This window comes from Lupinus angustifolius, unplaced genomic scaffold (assembly GCF_001865875.1).
Source record: "Lupinus angustifolius cultivar Tanjil unplaced genomic scaffold, LupAngTanjil_v1.0 Scaffold_434, whole genome shotgun sequence".
Lineage (NCBI taxonomy): Eukaryota > Viridiplantae > Streptophyta > Magnoliopsida > Fabales > Fabaceae > Lupinus > Lupinus angustifolius.
In genome coordinates, this window is record NW_017727835.1 from 187930 (window position 1) to 207623 (window position 19694).

Consider the following 19694-nt stretch of genomic DNA (forward strand, 5'->3'; position numbering starts at 1 on the left):
ATATAAAGATCATTTATGTTCAAATATATATGTGGTATCATTTTTGTATAATTGGTGAGTGATTGTGCAATTAAGCCATTCAGCAACTGTATGTTCATTGCGATTTAGTCGATTAAGGCAGTCCTTTAATCGATTGACTGAGTGATTTTCTAGAATAGGGATTTGGTGTGAATAGCGATATTTGGAAACTGCGACACCTATTTAACCCCCCCCCCCCTTCTAGGTGTATTCTGTCACTGATACCTAACACTAACTATGTGTATCATAAAACGATCAGTATCTCCTATATAGACGACTCCACACCCCTAACTAATATTCTTTATTTATCCAGAGGATATCTCACCTCTAATCAAAACTCTTTTCTTGTAAATAGAAAATTACAACAACTTGTTGTATCATGAATACCTTGTTGTGCATATTACAACAACTATTGAACACAACGAAAAGCTCCAATCTTTTCTCTAATCAATTTGATAAAACTAAGATCCAATCTAAATAAGAATAAGAATGAATATGATGAGCTTGGATTTTCCTGAAGATTCTCACAAAATTTTCTCTCTTTGAAAAATGTAAAACGTATTTAGTTCTAACTACTTAGCTTCTAAACTCTGGTTATACTTGTGAGATCAAGCAAGCTCTTAGAAACTATTTTTATGCACTAGTTAATTGATTAAGTATTAGTCACAATTGATTATTGGTTTGTTACAACCTTTTAATCGATTACAGAAATTGGACAATCGATTAACCACAACTCAAAAATATTTTTGTAAAAACATTTACTTCTTAATTGATTACTAATCAATTATTTGAGATTAAACATAAAATTTTAGCTCAATGATCATCTCTATCAAGACATATAATGATTCTATTTCAAATCAATGATATGGGTTGTATGAACCCTAAAAAACTCTACCCAACATTATATTTTCAACCTAGAAAACACTAAAAACAAAATGTAACCAGAAGAGAATCTTGGATTTCTTCTTGTCCATGTCTGTCGCAATAAGTGATCTTGTGGGTTGTTGTCTTCATCAAAACAATGATATACATATACTTCAATATTGTACGTATTAAAGCTTCCATTCTAAATTTTCAATTATATCAAATGGGTGTCAAAAATAAATCTTTAAATGGTTATATACAAGATGATGTATATGTTGAGCAACCTAATTGAAGATTATAAAAACTCTATCTCATGCACATAAACTAAAGAAATGGCTTTATGGCTTGAAACAAGCTCCTAGAGCATAATATTAGAGATTAAATAACTTCTTATATCAAAAAGGATTTCAAAAAGGAAAAGCTGACAGTACATTTTTTAATAAAAGAATTTAGCAACATTTATTTTTTGTCCAAATATGTCGATGATATATTTTTGGATACACTATTGAATATTTATGTATTGATTTCACTAAGATAATGAAAGGTGAGTTTGAGAGGTTAATGATGGATAAAATAAACTTATTTATTGTACTGCAATTAAAGTAACACATGTTGTACACCAAACCATGTACTGCAAAGATGTGTCGAAAGGTTTTGACTTGGATGAGTGCAAAGAAATAGTTACTCCCATGGGTTCAAGTATATATGTCAACAAAGATGAGTCTGGGAAACCCATAGACATCACAAAATATTGAGGTATGATTGGCTCTCTACTATACCTTATTACCATAATCTCACATCATATGTGCCTTTCAAAAATTTCATTATTCTCTTAACGACAACAATATGTGACTCTTTGGGTTTTGATTGTTAATGTGCATAAAGACAAACACTAAACATAATATCAAGTCTACTTGCAATAAGATAAATAAGGGAGCCGACCATATCAAGTCTGCTTCGATGTATGTTCCAGAACTCATCGGGGTGGCAATTACTTTGCATTCATTCATAATAAACATAATAAATATGCATGATGAACATATAGATTCATCTGATTGGAAGAGTAGTTAACAAGGCACCAAGTAATATTATTGAAGTCATTAGACATGGTGGTCATTGGACGTAATATGAGATTAATTAATTGGTTCTAGTGAAATATTTTTCACTCCAAAACACAAAAACCACTATGGTTCCAACATATGGCCATTCCTTCGTGTCTCTTTCTCAATGTGTGGGCTAGTAATGAACTAGGGGACAATTTGTCTATAATAATAGCTACTTGAAGATTGGACCTCCACTGACCTATCATTTGTCAAGTGGTACCTAAAGTTGTGACTTACAACATACTTTTTAGTGATCGTCTCTTCAGTATCATACTTCTTTTTCAGCACACCCCAAGCATCTTTGCAGTCTTGTAAATTCTGTAATAATCATTCAAATAATCATAGTGTCCATTGAGAATGAATTTCTTACCTAATGAATGATTCTCATTCCAGAGGCTTATAGTTAGGCACCACTAGGATAACATCATTCAAAACAAGGACAACTTTTCTTATGGTTAGAAAGAACGTCATCTTTTTTTCCCATCTTTTGAAATGATAAACCTAAAACTGAAATGGTTTGTGTGATGTCAAACCTGTAGAAGCATAACCAAAAATTTATTCGGTTGACATGGTAGAATCAAACATCTTAAAATTGTTACAACCGAGTTCAAAAATCTGGACACATAATAGGTTACTCACTTTATGATATTTCATGGCGTTTCCAAAAATGTTAAAACAGACTATCAACCATGACATCTCTAGAATAAAATATGTGAGATCATTGTTTCGGATAACCACTACATTGTGGAAACCATTCTAGATTTACGTCTATAAATATGGCTTTTGTCACTTAATGATATGACTAATGTAACTCGAAGATTATAAGTACCAAAAGAGAGAAAAAGAGAACATGACTGAAATCTCCCGACAAAGAAAAGAGGGTGAGGCGAAAAGTTGAGGCCGAAGGCTCTATTTATAGGAATGGGAATTCAAACAACTAGGAAATGAATGACCTAGATCGCATTCATTATAAAAAATGAATGCTCACATGAGGCACAAGCAGAGAGAACTTTGTCATGTACAGCTTGTGTGTTAGCAAGTGCTAGTCATACACTTGCTTGTGCCCAAAGTTCAAGAATGTGTGCTGACTTGTAAGAACATGCTAATATGGATCAACTTCCTCAAACTTTGATTATAAATAAATAAAAGTTGGTTTCATTAAGAAGATTTATGCCGCATGGCCTAAGCCCAATTCCTAGTAGAGTCAAGAGGATGGTGGCAACGATACACTTGTGTTGCGGTCATGTGGTGTGAGTGTAGCTCACCTCAAAACCATGTATCCTTTGACGCACACTCTAATAAGCAACTGCTTTACTTATAAACCATCTTCAAGTATTCTCACTGAATAAGGATTTCTGCATTAATAAATATTTGATTTTACATATGTTTTCAATGACAAAGTGCTATTTTATTGTACATAAAACAATAACAATATCTTACTATGTTATTGGTTCCTTGGTTTTTTGTATTTTTTGCCTCAAGGTCCTTACTCATTCCCACTATCTAAAGTGAGACTCTCTATTTTTCTCAATTCAGAATGCTTTCAACATCTTGTAACGGTTTATTTCGAGTAAGGATACTCTTCATTAATGGAGAGGTAAATATTATATAATTCACAAAAAACAAAATGTAATAATACTTTTATCTTTTTGTTTACCATAAAATTATATTTTTGCCATTGAAAATTAAAGTAAAATTAACTATTTATCTCTCTATTAATAGAGAGGATACTTGTTGGTTCTTTTATTTCATACATTGAAAATTTTGTCATATTTGTTGTGTAGACCACATCGTGTGAATCGTTAATTTTCTACCTTTTAAGTTGTTATGATTTTTATTTATCTATCTTAATCCGACTTAAATTTTATAAGATCTTGTTCATGAAGAATATTATATTTCCACTATTAATAGTCATGAAATACTATAATTGTGGTCCACACTCTTATAAATAAAATGTCAAGCATAAGAACATGATAAAAAATTAAAGTGACGTTTCAGAGATATATTAAAAATATTTATCATAACCATTTAAGCTTTTTGAGATATATTAAAAAAATTGCTTAATATTTTAATCATTCATAATTGGAGAATCTAATGATTTATATCTACTTACTAATTTAAATCATTAAATTTCCCTAAATTTGATGGATAAAATGTAAAATTATTTTAACTTACTCTTACAGTAAGTAAATCCTCACTCATATTGATTAAAAGGTCTGTTAACAATTATACATAATTAAGACGATGGAGAGAAATAGTTGTCAAGCATTATTGTTGTGTTGTTGTCAATTGGCATATTATTTTTTTCTTTTCTCATGACAAATTCAAAATGCATAAACTCAACTCAAGGTTTTACTTTAACATATAATATTAAATATACCATTTCGATAGAATCCTAATTAAACCAATGTAAATAGCAATTAAGGCCCTTGAGGATAACAATTAAAGTAAAATATGTATATATTAACAATGAATGAATGAGTTTTTTATATTGTTATTGTATTAATTCATTATTTATGTTTGATTATCATTAACTGTTCAAAACAAATATAAATGAATTGTAGATAACATATACTGATTTTCTATAAATATTTATATTAATAATGCATATGGCTCTTATTCAAAAACAATGTATCCATTTGAATGTATGACATGACATCTGTATTTTTAGATATAGAAGTTTCTTCTTTTTTACACATTAACTATCGGGATCGGACTTCCTAATTAAGTAATTAACTAATGGGTCCTTAAATCAAATAAAATATTTGAATTTGAAATATAAATAGTTTATTGTGCGAGCAGTTTCAATTAGACAGTGAAACAATTGTGTCTATTACTCTAATATATGTTCCCTTAACCAGGTAAGGTCATTATAGTCATTCTATACCATGAATATTTTCTTTGGCTAGCAAATTATTACCATTAACTTTTTGTGATATTAATGAATATAAGAAATGAAAATATGAAAAGACAATATTGGTGGAGGAAAACAAAAGTATATGAGGTGAAGACCAAAGAAAAGAAAGAACAGCAACTGCTACATCTCTTCTTTATAACAAAAAAAAGTATTTATTTGAGATAGATATATGAGTCCCCAAAAAAGCCTACATTTTTTTATTTTTATAAAGTGTAATATATTTGTGTATTATCAATATAAATATTTATTACAACATCTACAATTTATTTGTATTATTTATATTTCAATGACTTTATGATTGTAAAACATGTAAATGATAAATACAGTGTTTTAAATTGTTGTTGCGGTCACGATAGCGGTTGCGGTTATTGCAATTGCGGTCATTGCGACCGTTGCGATTGTGGTCATTGCGACCGTTGCGATGCGGATTGCGGCTATTGCGGTGTGAATTATTTTGTGAGAAAAAACATATTTTTGACATCGATGCAGTCTGATGCGGCCTGATGCGGTTCCGTTGCGACCCGATGCGGTCTGATGCGGTTACATCGCGGCCTGTTGCGGTCGCATCACTGTGAATCAGGATCACACCGCAATTGCGGTATGATGCGGTTGCGGCGGTCACCGCAACCGCAATATTGTAGCCGCATCGCGTGATGTGGTCCACAATTTGATACACTAGATAAATAATTCAATAATAGTTTATAAAAAATACATCTTTTTTCCCATTTTTATATTGTGTGCATCTTCCATCTTTCTTTTTCTAGAAGTTGATTGCCAAAAACACTTGCTGCCCAGCAACAACAAAAGATATTAGAAAAAGAAAGAGAGAGAGAGAAAGAAAGAGACACAGGGACAGAGTGACAATACAAAGAGAGCCTGGGAGAGAGAAAGAAAAAATTGAAGAAGCTTTCAGTACCACAGAAGGGAAAACGATATCTGAAAGCCTTGCATCCTTTCATACTCTGCTAAGAGGTATATATATTTATGTGAGTATATATTTATGACATGATGACAAAGCTGAAAATGAAAAAAGAAACATTAATATTTAATTAAGAAGAAAGGTGAGAGGGGCCTAGGTAAATCGTTACTCACTCATTCTATAAATTTCGTTTCTCTATTTTTCTTCCAATTTGTGCCATGTATAATTGAGTATAATTACATGATCTGAGTTTTTATCAGATTTGCTTGTTCAGGTGCTGATACTTATTACTCATCAATTCAATTATTGGACACTGTGGTAACAAAGTATGTGAAGATGTTGATGAGCAAGATCTTATTAACATGGAAATAGCAACACCTTCGTTTCCTTCACATTCAAAGACACATCAATTTCATTCCTATTCCAATTCTATGTCCCAAGATTACAACCAAGGAATCTTCAACTTCTCGAATAGGTTCGAGAGATCCACTTCCATAACCCACCAAGAACAACACCAACAACATGAGCAACAACCACCACAACCACCATTAGTTGTTGGCATAGAAGAAGTATCCGGAGGCCTCCCAGTTTACGAGAATCCAGGGATGTTATCGGAGATGTTCAATTTCCCTTCTCATGCCGGAGCTACCGTAACGGCCACTGAATTATTGGAGCAGCAACAACAGCAAATGACGGCGATGTTTCGTTCCACCACAAAGCCACCACCACCAGTGGCCAGTGACTGGTATGGAAACAGACAAGGGATGATAACTGGTTTGGGACCATTGTTGGGAGATGCAAATAATCATCCGAACCGTGACAGAAACAATGATAGTACTATAGTTCAGCATCATCATCATCACAACAACCAAGAACACCGTCATCAACAACAACAGATGTTAAACACAAATGCAGATTCAGCAGCTGCCATGCAACTTTTTCTCATGAACCCACCACAAACAAGATCTCCTTCTCCAGCTCCTACCACTACTCATTCTTCCACACTTCACATGTTACTTCCCAGCACTTCCCTACAAGGCTTCCCTGCTGGTAATTCTGGAGAAGGGTCATTTGGTCAATTCACATGGGTTCCTGATGGTGGTGCTCTAGATGGAGGCACAACTAGCACCCACCTTAACAACAATGAAATTGGAGGAGGTGCTGTTGAAGGCCAAGGTCTTTCTTTGTCTTTGTCATCTTCTTTGCAGCACTTAGAAGCGGCGAAGTCCGAAGAATTAAGAATGGGGCAGAGTGGATTTATGTATTACAATCAAGGAGGTGGAGGTCCTTCTTCTGCTGCTCATTATCATTACCAGAATCTCGGTATTCCTCATCTCCAACAAGAATTGCATATACAAGGAGGTTTAGGACAAAGCCATCAAGGACATGTTTTGTTTGGATCCTCATCTTATTCATCGTTAGGTGCAGTTAATGTGCTAAGGAATTCAAACTATGCCAATGCTGCTCAAGAATTATTAGAAGAGTTTTGCAGTGTTGGGAGGGGTCAGTTCAAGAAGAACAAGTACCAGAGGCAGCTCCCAAACCCTAATTCTAATCCGGGTGGTGGAAGTGGTGGTGCTGGTGTTGGTGTTGCTTCTTCATCTTTATCAAAGGATTTTCCTCCTTTGTCAGCTGCTGATAGGATTGAGCATCAAAGGAGGAAGGTGAAACTTCTAGCCATGCTTGATGAGGCATGTATTCTCTCACTCTCTTACTCACTTTTTTCTTCTAAAAAATGTGATTTCAATAACCGAAATTTTTTTCACAACATTAAATTTAATAATCCGTGATCAAAGTTGTTATACTTCTTTATATAAAATTGTAGTCACAAATTTTTTAAAGAATCAGTTATTACCACAATACTATTTATTTCTACCTCTCTCTCCTCCTCCTTTATTATTCATTATCCAAGCCCTATGATTATCTTACTAATATTATATTTCATGATTTGAAACTCTATTTTTCCTCCCCTCCAAAAATTTAACTCAGAAACATATTCTTATTAAATTATAAATTAAAACAAATCTACGAAGTATGATATTGAATTAATTTTATAAACGCAGAAAGGAAAAAAGCTGGCTGGTATATAATAGGGTTACGGTTACTAGATACTGGATAGGATAAGTTGGTAATTAAGGATTAATTTGTTCCGTATTTTAATCAAAAATCATTTTACAATCTTCTAATTTGATTGGTGGAAGATTTTATAGTATTTTGATTTATTTTCTATATGTTTGGTGAAAGTGTGAAACCAGGACATTACCAATTATAAGAGAATACGTCCATCAAGAAGCGACGTTTCCTCTGATTATTAAGAGAGACCCCAACAGAAAGGAAAGCACCTACCAATCATATATATCACATAACAAGTGGTTATGAATGCCGCTTCCCTCTCACTTCCATCCCCATCATAGTAATGTTGCAACCAAAGCCTTGTACTAAAAAAATATATTGCAGTGAAAGCCATTGTCATCATATCTTAGTTGACCAGCTATGGATCAAGAGATCAAGGGTCTTTTCTTTTTCCTATTTTTATACAAATATTGTTTACAATAAAACTTATGAAAAAGAGTGAAGGAGAAGATACACAAAACTACTCTTCATTCACAACTAAAATTTTACTGCACATATCTCCACAGTAGCTGAGTTCTTCTTTTTTAATTTTAGAAAGAAAATAAGTCTCACCAAATTCATATATTCAAGTGAGAAGATGAGAAGTTCTATTTATGCATACATAGGTGTGTGTTTTGGTTTCAACATTTGCATAGGCTAATTCCCATATATCTTAATTCAAATAAGTTTACCTACCAACATTGGACTGAGATAATCCATCACAATTTATGTACCAAACTAATTAGATTTTAAAAAGTAATAAAAAAATATTTATTTTGTTGTTCAAAGTTTTCTTTGTAAAAATATTTGATTGGTTCAGATACTAAATGGAATACTCTTAGGGATAGGTAATATCTATGAATACCTCAAAAATGTTAAAAAGTGATTTTTTACGAGTATATATATATTTATTATTTTTACAACAAATAAATTATTGTTTTACTTTACTCTCTAAAATGAAAATATTTTAGATCAATCCAGCGTATTTCTCCTTAGTTAATACCTTGAAAATAAGAACATGCAAAGCATGTACTTTATTCTTATCTTCTACCTCTTAAAAAAATTAAAGTGCCTCTTAGAACATTTCATTGAAACAACGATAATCATATATTAAGATTATTAATATCTGGGAAATTATTTGGTCTATACTTTTTTTATCATTGACATTTTTTCATAGTGGCTAGGTGATCATGTCTGTGTGGTGTTCGTGTATCTATATTAAATACATCTGAGTACTCCTAGTTTTTATATACTCAGAATAAATATATTGGCAACTAGATGGACCAAAATTCTTTACAAAATAAGAGGTGATAACATAATTGGCAATGAAGTTGTACATGAAATTGTGCTCAAGCTAGAATTTGAAAAATATTCATTCCGGCTTTCAAGTTTACAATTGGACACTCCTAATTATATACTCTGACATATTTCTTATGAAGAAAAAACATGTATATAGTAATAGTATAAGAGTTTTATATACTCTCATTATATTATTCCATGCTCATATTTAATTATCATTGACTATCCAAAAAAGTATTATAAAAGGATGATAAATAATATAGTATAAATATTTATACTGATAGTACATGAATATTAAACTGTTTTTTATGTATGTAACTAATTGTTCTATGTAATTTTACAGGTGGACAGGAGGTACAGCTACTACTGCGAACAAATGCTTACGATTGTGAACTCATTTGACATGGTGATGGGTTTGGGGGCTGCTGTTCAATACACAGAACTTGCGAAGAAAGCAATGTCTCGACATTTCCGGTGTCTAAAGGATGCAATAACAGTGGAGCTGAAGAATAGTTGTGAGCTTTTGGGAGAGAAAGATGGTGCTGGGACTTCAGGTGTGACAAAAGGAGAGACCCCAAGGTTGAAACTTCTTGAACAAAGCCTAAGACAGCAGAGAGCATTTCAGCAGATGGGTATGATGGAACAGGAAGCTTGGAGGCCCCAGAGAGGGTTGCCTGAACGATCTGTCAACATTTTGAGAGCCTGGCTTTTCGAGCATTTCCTTCATCCGTATGTTGTTTCTTTACTCTTTCTGTTTTTCACTCTCTTAACTCTTCGACTCATGCCAAATTATTTGACGAGGATGGGGAAATATTTTCTGTCACCCTCTATAGTCCGATAAGGTGTCGAGAAAGTGATTTTTGGTTTTTCTCTCGCAGAGAAATGACTAGACAATAAAAACACTCTTCTTAAATTGAGTCTGGTCAATGACTCAATTAAGTAGTGAAGTCCATAAATTATTGATTATGATTAGACCAGATAAATGTTCTACATTAAAAATTTAAAAATTCAAATACTAATATATTATTTTATAAGTCTATATCCAAATTTTAAAAATATTATTATACCTAAATAAACAACCAATAAATAAGATTTTATTATTATAAAATATTATAAATAAGTTGAAAATATTAATACATTATATTTTAATTACAACAAAAAGCTTACAATAAATTTAAAATTTAATTAAACAACAAATATTTTGCGACAACTTAAACTAACAAATAATAAATATAACTAGAAAGAAGTTAAAATAACTTGATTTTTTCATCTTAAAATGATATTATATTGGATGTTTTTTAAAAAAGAAATTTTAATTTACTCAGCCGATTCAATTGGGGTGACCATCCGAGTCATTGGTTTTAAGCTTAAATTGAACGAGTCAAACTGAGCCAATCATATTTTAATGCAAAATTGCTTTGATGAAAGGCTTAGACCAGTTAGATGTCTGATTCACAGTTGGACCGATTGAATTAGCCGGTTCGAGCTGAGTTTTATAACACTTAATAAAAATATGACTTAACACAAAATTCTATCTCACCTAAAATAACAAGAATGACCTTAGAAATTCTTCTTTCTTAATATTTTTTCATTCTTTTTGTTTTAAGGGTGTTTTCGTCTTTTCAAATATAATATTTTTTCATTCATACTTTTTATTCAACCAAACAAGAGAGATAGAGAAGAAAATACACATTTCTCTTCTCTTTCTTTTTTCTTTTAACAAATAGTACCATATACCACAAAAGTCTATTACTTTTGTCATGTATTTCTTTCTCTTTACTATCTCTTAAATCTTCTCTCCTCTCATTTTCTCCTCTGCATACATTATTTTCTCTAAAATTTAAGGCTAGAGAATAAATAATAATTGCATGAGTATAGCTTTATGTGACCAGATATATGTCCTAATTCAATTATCCAAACATATGCTCATGACTAAGAGATTCTTAAATGGTATTAAGGAACAACTTCAAAAAATATTAAAGGAGAAAATACTCTTTCTTTTATTTTAAAAGTAATACTCGACTCAATTTAAAGGAAGCATAATTACAGTCACCAACACATAAAGAAAGGGTGATATCATAATAACTAAACATTAAGAGAAACGACGTCAAGAGTAATCAAGTACAAATTAGAAAATAAAAAGGATGTTAAGAGTAATCAAGTAAAATCTTATATAATAGGGATGCAATTTGCCCTGGTATTAATAGTATATTACACTATTCTACTTGTTCGGGTGAATTCTTTTTAAAAGATAAATTTGTACAAATACAGAAATAATATTAATAATTATTTTTATTATATCTGTGCTTAATTAGAAAGAGAGATAACCAAGGAAAATTGTTATAAAAAGATATAGGGTTAAATTGGAGAATATAGATAATCATATTAAAAATCACATGTTAAAAAACGGGTAGTTGTAATATTAAAAATATCTAGTTAAAGTATAGGGCAACAATAGTCGATAAATATTGTTGCATGCATTTAATAGAACACATTGAAAACTTTTAACTCAGAGGGACATATAGAGCACCTAAAAATATCTTTCTAATAATAACTATAGGTAAGATAACTTGCATGGCTACGAGAGAGATTTCCAATATTTCAACCGAAATATAGTTAGGACACTCCATTAAATTGGACAAAGATAAATTGTCTCTAAATATATTATCAAATCTATTTTAAACCAATTAAAATATATCTTATTTTTTCTTGATCAGCAATAAGAGTATTAATATAGAGATAAAGAAAAATTAAGAGAACAAGTGGTACTCCTATCCTCTAAATCCTTACAAATAATACGGAAGAATACCATTTGAAGGGTTCCTCAACCAAGCAACTACAGAAAAAAAACGGACATTGATAAGACTCCAAGAATGTAGCAAAATAAGCTTCATCACCTCATCAAGGTGAAAACGTTTGTTCTCAAAAATACATTTGTTCCTAATATGCCAAAAAGTCCAAATTGTGACAAACCAAAAAGCCATCCACAAATGGAATTTCTTGTTGTCCACCCGTAACAAAGATGCATGAATTGACAAATGGGTCTTTACTTCATTTGAATAATAGAGGTAAGTCCAAAGTAAGAATAGAGTCTTTGCCAAATAATGTAGGATGTTGGGCAAGAAAAGAACAAGTGACTAGTGGATTCCTCCAACTCACCACAAAAAACACACAAAAGGGAGTCATGTACTCCTAAACCCCCTCTATGATCTAGGTTAGTTGGAATACCATCCAAAACAATTTTCCATACTAGACACTTCATATTTGATGGGATATTATTCGCCCAAAGCTTCTTGAAGAAAATGAGATTGCTTCCTTCCTGTTTTTATAAAAATTGGTATGCACTCTTGACTGAATAATTCTCACATTTGTCATGTAACCAAATCCAAGTATCTTCACTTTGTTGTTTAGGTTTAGAATCATGGATTATTTTTAAGAGATCATCATAATCCTCTTCCTCCTAAGCAAACAAGTTCCTCCTCCATTGAATATTTCAAGACCAAACTCTTATTAGTTAAGAAATTGAATATTTATGAAATTTTCTATTTTTATTTCATTTTGATCACATATTTGAAGATAAAAGATTCAATTGGACAAGGAGAAAGACAAAAGGCAATTAACCATTGCAAGAGTGTGAAAGAGAGGGATAATATGATATATTATAAGTTAATTTATTAAAAAAATTAAACAGTGATCAAAAACTGGTATAGACGGCTTCCGTTGATTAACAAAGAGAAAAAAGTAGTTGCAGAAGGTAAGACCAAAAGAGGGACTCTAAAAGCGTTATTTATGTGTGTATGTAGACGACCTTTTACAGCAACGGTCATTAATATTAGTTTGCCAGAAAAAAAAAGCTGTGAGAGATAATACATGTAGGTATCACTTGTTTTACAGCAATTTTCTTTTATCTTTTCTGAGTTTTGCTGTCACTCATTATATAGTATTTCAGAACCTAAAAAATAATATTACAAATAATAAGAAAAGTAAAAAAAATCTAAGTAAAACTGTATTAATAAAATGTACCAATGGTACAAGATTTACATAGAAGAGTTAATTAATCACATAATTACAGCAATAACTTAAGGGTAGTAAGAATTTAAGCAATGCAGCTTGAGTTATAATTCCATTCAGAGCATGATTTCGCCTTTACAGTCTCCGCTATTTGTTATAAGGGGTCTTTCTAGAATCGAATATAAAATCATTCATTATGAATCAAATTCACCATATAGTAAATATTCATATGATGTTAATAGCTTGCTCTTTCTATTGGCAGACATGCCCATATGCATTATGAAATGTCCTCTCATATTCTCTAGTAGGGTGATGTCAAACCCCAATTACATATCATCTGCCAAAGTTTGTAAGTAATCATGCATGTTGGGAATAGATGATGGGAGGTTTCTAGTTCCTCATCGCAGAGCTTGCAAGTAGATCCCCCTTGTAGTTGTGAAGTTCCTTTCCTGAGCAAAGCTTCCATGGTGGATACTCTATCTTGGAATAGTCTCCCAACAAAAGTGATAATCTTCGGGAGGTGCTTTGGAATCCCATGAATTTAGTCCCAACAATCATCTATTTCCCTCCTCAAAGTAGTGCAATGTAAATCCTACATAAGATTATCGGTTATTTCAAATTCTCAAACAAAAAGGTGTCTAGTCCAAGATAGAGACCATTCCCAAACTCCATTCGACCAATGCCCCAAAAGGCTGATGTTTGCTTCCTTGTTCGATGTTAGATTATGTTATAGAATCTCTGATATCTGACCTCAAATTTGTCGTAGCCTAACCACTTGTCGTGCCAAAAACTAGTATTTTTCCCGTCCCCAATCCTTCCTTTTATACTATTCCAGAACCAGTTCTTGCCTTCAATGATAGTCGAGTCTATTCTTCCTAAGTCTCGAATCGAAAATGATTTTTTCCTATTATGCCAATGTTTTCGTTCTCATGTCTCCCATACTTAGACTCCATAATTCTATACCAAAGGCTATCTATCTCGTTTAGCATTCGCCATATCTATTTTCCTAATAAGGCTAAATTAAAAAATGTGTATATCTTTAATGCCTAGGCCTCTCTCAAATTTTGTTTTATACACAATCCCCATTTGACCCAGTGTATTTTCCTAGCATTCTCTAATCCTCCTCAAAGAAAAGTAATACTTGAAATTATTTTTTCCACACTAAAATAAATAGTTTGTTTGACAGTATAATTTTTTTAACTTTCCCACATTTAAACCGTACACAAATATGCATGATGCGTTTTACGTTAATGTGTCGGAAGTATACATTATTTATTCAACAAACAATAATGAAACATGAACACAATATTATGGTCAGTGTGTACAGCGATCCACTTTATTTTCTGTTATGGCAGCAATGATAGAGATCTTTCTTTGTGTCTCTTAGATTCTCACGCCCCATGAATTGGGACAGAAAGAAAGGTTTGAAACGCTGCTTAGAGGGGTATATAAAGCTGGATATCTCATTATACAGTTAAGGCAATTAATGGACTCTTATGTCATTTTCTGGTCTCTTTCTCAGGTATCCAAGCGATGCAGATAAGCATCTGTTGGCACGACAGACTGGGCTATCAAGAAATCAGGTTATTCCTCTCTTCTTCTATTAGCTTTCCACACTACACCACATTAGACAAACACACTTGAGTGATCTAGAGAGAATTATTTTTAGATAGCCGCTGTGATTAATTAATTACATGCAACGACCGGCCCACATGTGCCGGATCCTCTCTAGTACTATAGATTAAAGAGTCCAATACCAGAATGTGAGGTCAATAATGAGATTGATTATTTAAAAAAAAATTATAATTTATATTGTTAATTTTGTTTGAAATACATGTGTCACCATCCAATTTAGTATGGGATCCTCCAAAGGATCCGGATTTGGACCACATATGATAAAAAGAAAAAAAAATCTGTGGATGCAAGAGAAGGGACCAGCAATGTATTTCAGATGCAACTTCATGGTTTTGGCTTTTGTTTACTCTCTGGATCCTTCTGTCATCCTCTTCCCCTTTTTATTGATACAAACAATAACGTGTTTGTTCATTGTTTCTTTCCTCTATTTTGTTTTCCTAAACAAAAATAATTTAGTCAAATTTTTTATATGTTAAAATAGCAACTTTAGGATCAAAATACGAATGCTTATAAGTATACAAGTTCAATTGAAACCTTTTCATAAACAAATATGTAAAAATTAAGAATAGTACATTTTTAGCAAAAAAATGTCCCAAAGATACTAATTCTTTTTGGAAAATTTTGTTTAAACTTGTAGTTACGATAATAAATAAAATTGTCTGTGGATTGCATACCATATTTTTTCTATTAGAAAAAAATATTTATTAGAATTTAGAATACCATGATGTGTTATTGGATAATCAATGAAAAATTTATTAAATTACAGTTTTGATAAGCTAGACAAAGGATTAAACACATATTTCCTTATTTATAGACATAGAGATGAGATGGTGTTTTAAAACACTACATAAAAAGTATATTGTACATAAATTTCACCTTAAGAACGGCACTTTAATGATAAATTTCACCTTTATAATTAATCATATTAGTATGATGTGTTGGGATCCACTCTAATACCTAATAGTTCAATAGTGTAATATGAAATTCAAATTCATTTAATGATTTTAAAAAACTTTATTTACAATTAATTTAAAATTGGCACTGTTAGTTTCTTTTTAATGTAACATGTTACTATCTCTCCAACACGGGGATGATCCACTTTCTAGTAAGCTATAGGGAAAATGTTTAATCTTTTCTTATAAACTTGAAGAATGTTTGAAAGTGTTCTCGGATACATGGAAAATTTTCTTAAAACTGAAGTGTTCCATCGTGACATAAATTCGGAAATAAAAAGGGCAGGCTTAAGTACAGAAGAAATATTGACATGAAAGTTAGCTGTTTCGAATCTTGCTTACTCAGCCTGTCACTCATTTTCTCTGTCATATCAATTGCCGTCATCCAACTACATGAATGGAACCATACATAAGGGAAAATAATGATCTCTGCAGATATTAAAATCTTATTGTGGTAAAATTTCTGACATGTTTATTCCTTCTATATAACCAGCTAATTAACCCCATAATACGTATTCATGCAAATTATATTCATCTTCAAACTCATTATGGTAGTTATGCTTCTTCTCATTTTACAACAGAAAAAATGAATGTATTGGCAGATTATAAGTTTTAATACTATCATGACAACATTTATATTTATATTTAATTATTATTAACTCTTGAAAAAAAAGTAATATTTATAAATATATATATATATATACTACATTCATTTTACAAAGTCATGTGATTTACAAAATCCCAAGATTTGTCCATGCTTGATTCTGGTACATTATTTTTTTGTTAAGTGATTCTGGTATATTATTTTTTTGTTAAGTGATTCTGGTACTTTCTATCTGAATCATTAATGTTTCTTTTTGTTATAAAAACTGCCAGACTTAAAAAACAAAATTCCCAAAGCTTGTGTTGTAGTGGAACACATGAAATTGAGAGCCATAAGAAAAACTAACCTATTTAATTTTTCCTGCCCCTTACGATTTGTAATTAAATTATAATGTCTATGCACTGATATAAAAACTTATATAGTCAATATATTAGTTATCATTCATTTGGTATATATTTTTTAAGAAGTCAATAATAATTACATGTAAACGATGGATTATGTTGTAACAGTACATAAAACTCAAACACCGATAATACATACAATTTTTATACAGTGGGAAGAAATAACAGTCCAGAATTAAACATAAGGTCAGAGTTTTAAATTGTACACCACACAACACAATATTTGAATTTTGGTAATCTTCATATGGTACTCATAATTATGGCAGTAATTATTTTCCACAAGGAAAATACAACACAACTACGGCCGACCACTATTTAGAACGGTGGAGTGATACAAATCACAATCAATTCTATCAAGGATATTGCATTATCTTTTTAATTTTTCATTTTCTTAATTTGTCTTTATATGGCATACCTCATATAATTGTTTCTTAAAAACCAAATTATTTGTTTCCTTTTTTCCTATGCTGATAATACTATTGAATGGTTGAAATTTAAATTTAATAAACTTTCAACATTAGTTAACATATAAAAATGAAGGTCATGAGTAATCAGGTAGCTCGTGTTATGTATTTTACTTTACCTAAATGAATAAGTAATTTCTTGCAAGTGGAGCATACATATTAATTTCAATTTTACAATTATCTCCGACTGTAAGTTGCAACTGTAATTTTAATTTATGACGAGTCTAATCATTTATTTAAATGTGACAATTTGTCAAATTCATATATAACATTGTGTTAGATTTTTTCAATGCCAAACATTTTATGTTTTAATTTATTTATTTTTCGGATGGGTAATCACCCAAATTTAAAACTTGTAGCACACAACCAGTGCACATGTTTATTGAAATCTGTACTATTTTTTAAGAAACCTACTATACTTAAATCTGTACTAGGATGGATCAATTGAATGTGTATCAATGTTTCAGGTATCAAACTGGTTCATTAATGCCAGGGTTCGTTTGTGGAAACCCATGGTGGAAGATATGTACCAACAAGAACTTAAGGAAGCAGAAGGTAGTGCAGAAGAAAGAGAAAATAACAACCAAAGCAGCAGCAATATCAGTGGCCACCAAGCACAAACTCCAACCACAGCACCACCAACAACAACATCAACAGCAACAGCACCACAACCAACAACATCAACAGCAACAGGCAAAAGATCCAATATCAATGTCACTGAAAACGACCCTTCATTGACAGCAATTAATATACATGGCATCTCGGAAAACCAAGCAACTTGGCATTCCATTTCTACCACCACCGCTGAGGTGGCGCCACCGTTATTGGAGTCAGACCTGCCACCACATAATAGATCAGTGCCCACCGATGACACGTGTCCGCATAACAGCTTGGTTACAGCGGAATATGGGACCGCTAATTCTGGTGGTTCTGACATTCGTTCTACTCTCATAAGGTTTGGGACCACGACCGGTGATGTGTCACTTACCCTAGGGCTACGCCATGCTGGGAACATGCCCGAAAAAAGCCCTTTTATTAGGGACTTTGGTGGCATTTAAACTTGCCTATATCACGTCACATTATTATTTTAATTAACGATAATAATAAATATATGAGGTTTCTTTATTATGTTATTAAAAGAAAGTTTTTCTACGTTCGATTTCTCCCTGATATGTTTCCTCCTTCAACTTGCATACAATGAAAGGAAAAGAAGGGAATACTTTATGATAAACGCGTGTCCTTATGTCATCACTCTTCAGCTAGCTAGGTACATAGCAGGGCTGTAGTGATTATGAAGTTCCTAACTGGATAGCAAGTTTTTGATTTCGTATATGTACCAAATTAAGGTTCTGTACCTAATTAAGTATATAGAACTTGGTCTAATTAATATAATAATTTCAGGTGTTCAAATTTCATTTTCATCTATAGTGACTCAGGCTGATAATTTTTATAATACATCCACTAACACTTTTCTTAAAGGTTCATCCACTACCAACTTCTAATATATTTATAATGCAAAACAATAAAAGCAGCAAATAATCATCATGCAATTTGTGACAATCAAATTTTTTAAGAGAAGAGTGCTTTGTACAAAAATAATTATGGCTTAATTGTGGTATTTTGGTCTTTTACTTTATAATTGACTTCTATTTTGTTTATTTATCTCCTTTTAAATTTATTTTGGTCATTTATAAGTTTAATTTCATCCTTTCATCATAAAATTGTCAATTATCTCTTTCTCTTTCTTCTCCTCATCTTTTTATTTTCTGAGGTATTAGGTATCATGGTCATGCAAACCTTCTTTGGAAATCCTTGAAAATGTTGTTCTAGTGGAAACATTAATTGTGGTGGACATTTATGAGTTGAAAGTTGGTAATTAATCTACTAAAGCAGAAAACACAAACAATAAGGTTGAAAACGAATTAGAGAAGGGAAGAAATGAAATTGTAGATTTAGAATTAATGGTGCCATAACTAAGGATGATTGATATACTAGCGGTTGGACACCATGAAGGGTGATAAGCCGTACAACAAGTCCCTAAAATTTCTTCAGCTAAGAATGGAGGATAATACTCCTCATAATATGTACTAAGAAGTATGTTAAAACAAATGATTCAACTTGGGGTTAATTCACAATTTTTTTAAAAAAAATAAGGCATCTAGTCTAGACAAGAAAAATGCTCCCATAAATGAAAGTGTAAGTCCTACGAAAGCATGTCTAATCTTCAAATAAGTGTTGAAGATACAAAACTTAAAAGTTCATTTAATCATAATAAAAGCATTAGTAGGACCTAGAAGGGTCTAGAACCTCTAATTCAAAAAGGGAAAAAATACAATCATTTAAATAATTGCGAGAAAATTAAAATTTTTTCCAGCCTTATTGCAAAGCCTAGGG

General features: G+C 31.7%; 1 protein-coding gene across 9 annotated transcripts; it reads left to right on the forward strand.

The window, feature by feature from the left end:
* Positions 1 to 5632: 5632 nt before the first annotated feature.
* LOC109341332 (BEL1-like homeodomain protein 4) lies at positions 5633 to 18466 on the forward strand. 9 transcript variants are annotated; one of them, XM_019579233.1, is made up of 7 exons: positions 5633 to 5874; positions 6082 to 6796; positions 6875 to 6937; positions 6977 to 7512; positions 9576 to 9961; positions 14766 to 14826; positions 17768 to 18466. In XM_019579233.1, exons 2-7 carry the CDS (start codon positions 6184 to 6186, stop codon positions 18356 to 18358), a joined length of 2250 nt encoding a protein of 749 aa, XP_019434778.1. In that variant the 5' UTR covers positions 5633 to 5874; positions 6082 to 6183; the 3' UTR covers positions 18359 to 18466. The 9 variants fall into 9 exon arrangements, with proteins under 9 accessions (XP_019434778.1, XP_019434774.1, XP_019434776.1 ...); XM_019579229.1 differs by having other exon boundaries at positions 6082 to 7512; positions 17768 to 18195; positions 18226 to 18466; XM_019579231.1 differs by having other exon boundaries at positions 6082 to 7512; positions 17768 to 17929; positions 17975 to 18466.
* Positions 18467 to 19694: the final 1228 nt, after the last annotated feature.

Excerpts from the sequence above, each read along its gene's own strand:
- LOC109341332 (XM_019579226.1), top strand. The coding sequence starts at position 6,184 with ATGGAAATAGCAACACCTTCGTTTCCTTCACATTCAAAGACACATCAA. Across the intron at positions 7,513-9,575 it reads TTCTAGCCATGCTTGATGAG|GTGGACAGGAGGTACAGCTA; the intron begins GCATGTATTCTC and ends GTAATTTTACAG. Across the intron at positions 9,962-14,765 it reads TTCGAGCATTTCCTTCATCC|GTATCCAAGCGATGCAGATA; the intron begins GTATGTTGTTTC and ends TCTCTTTCTCAG.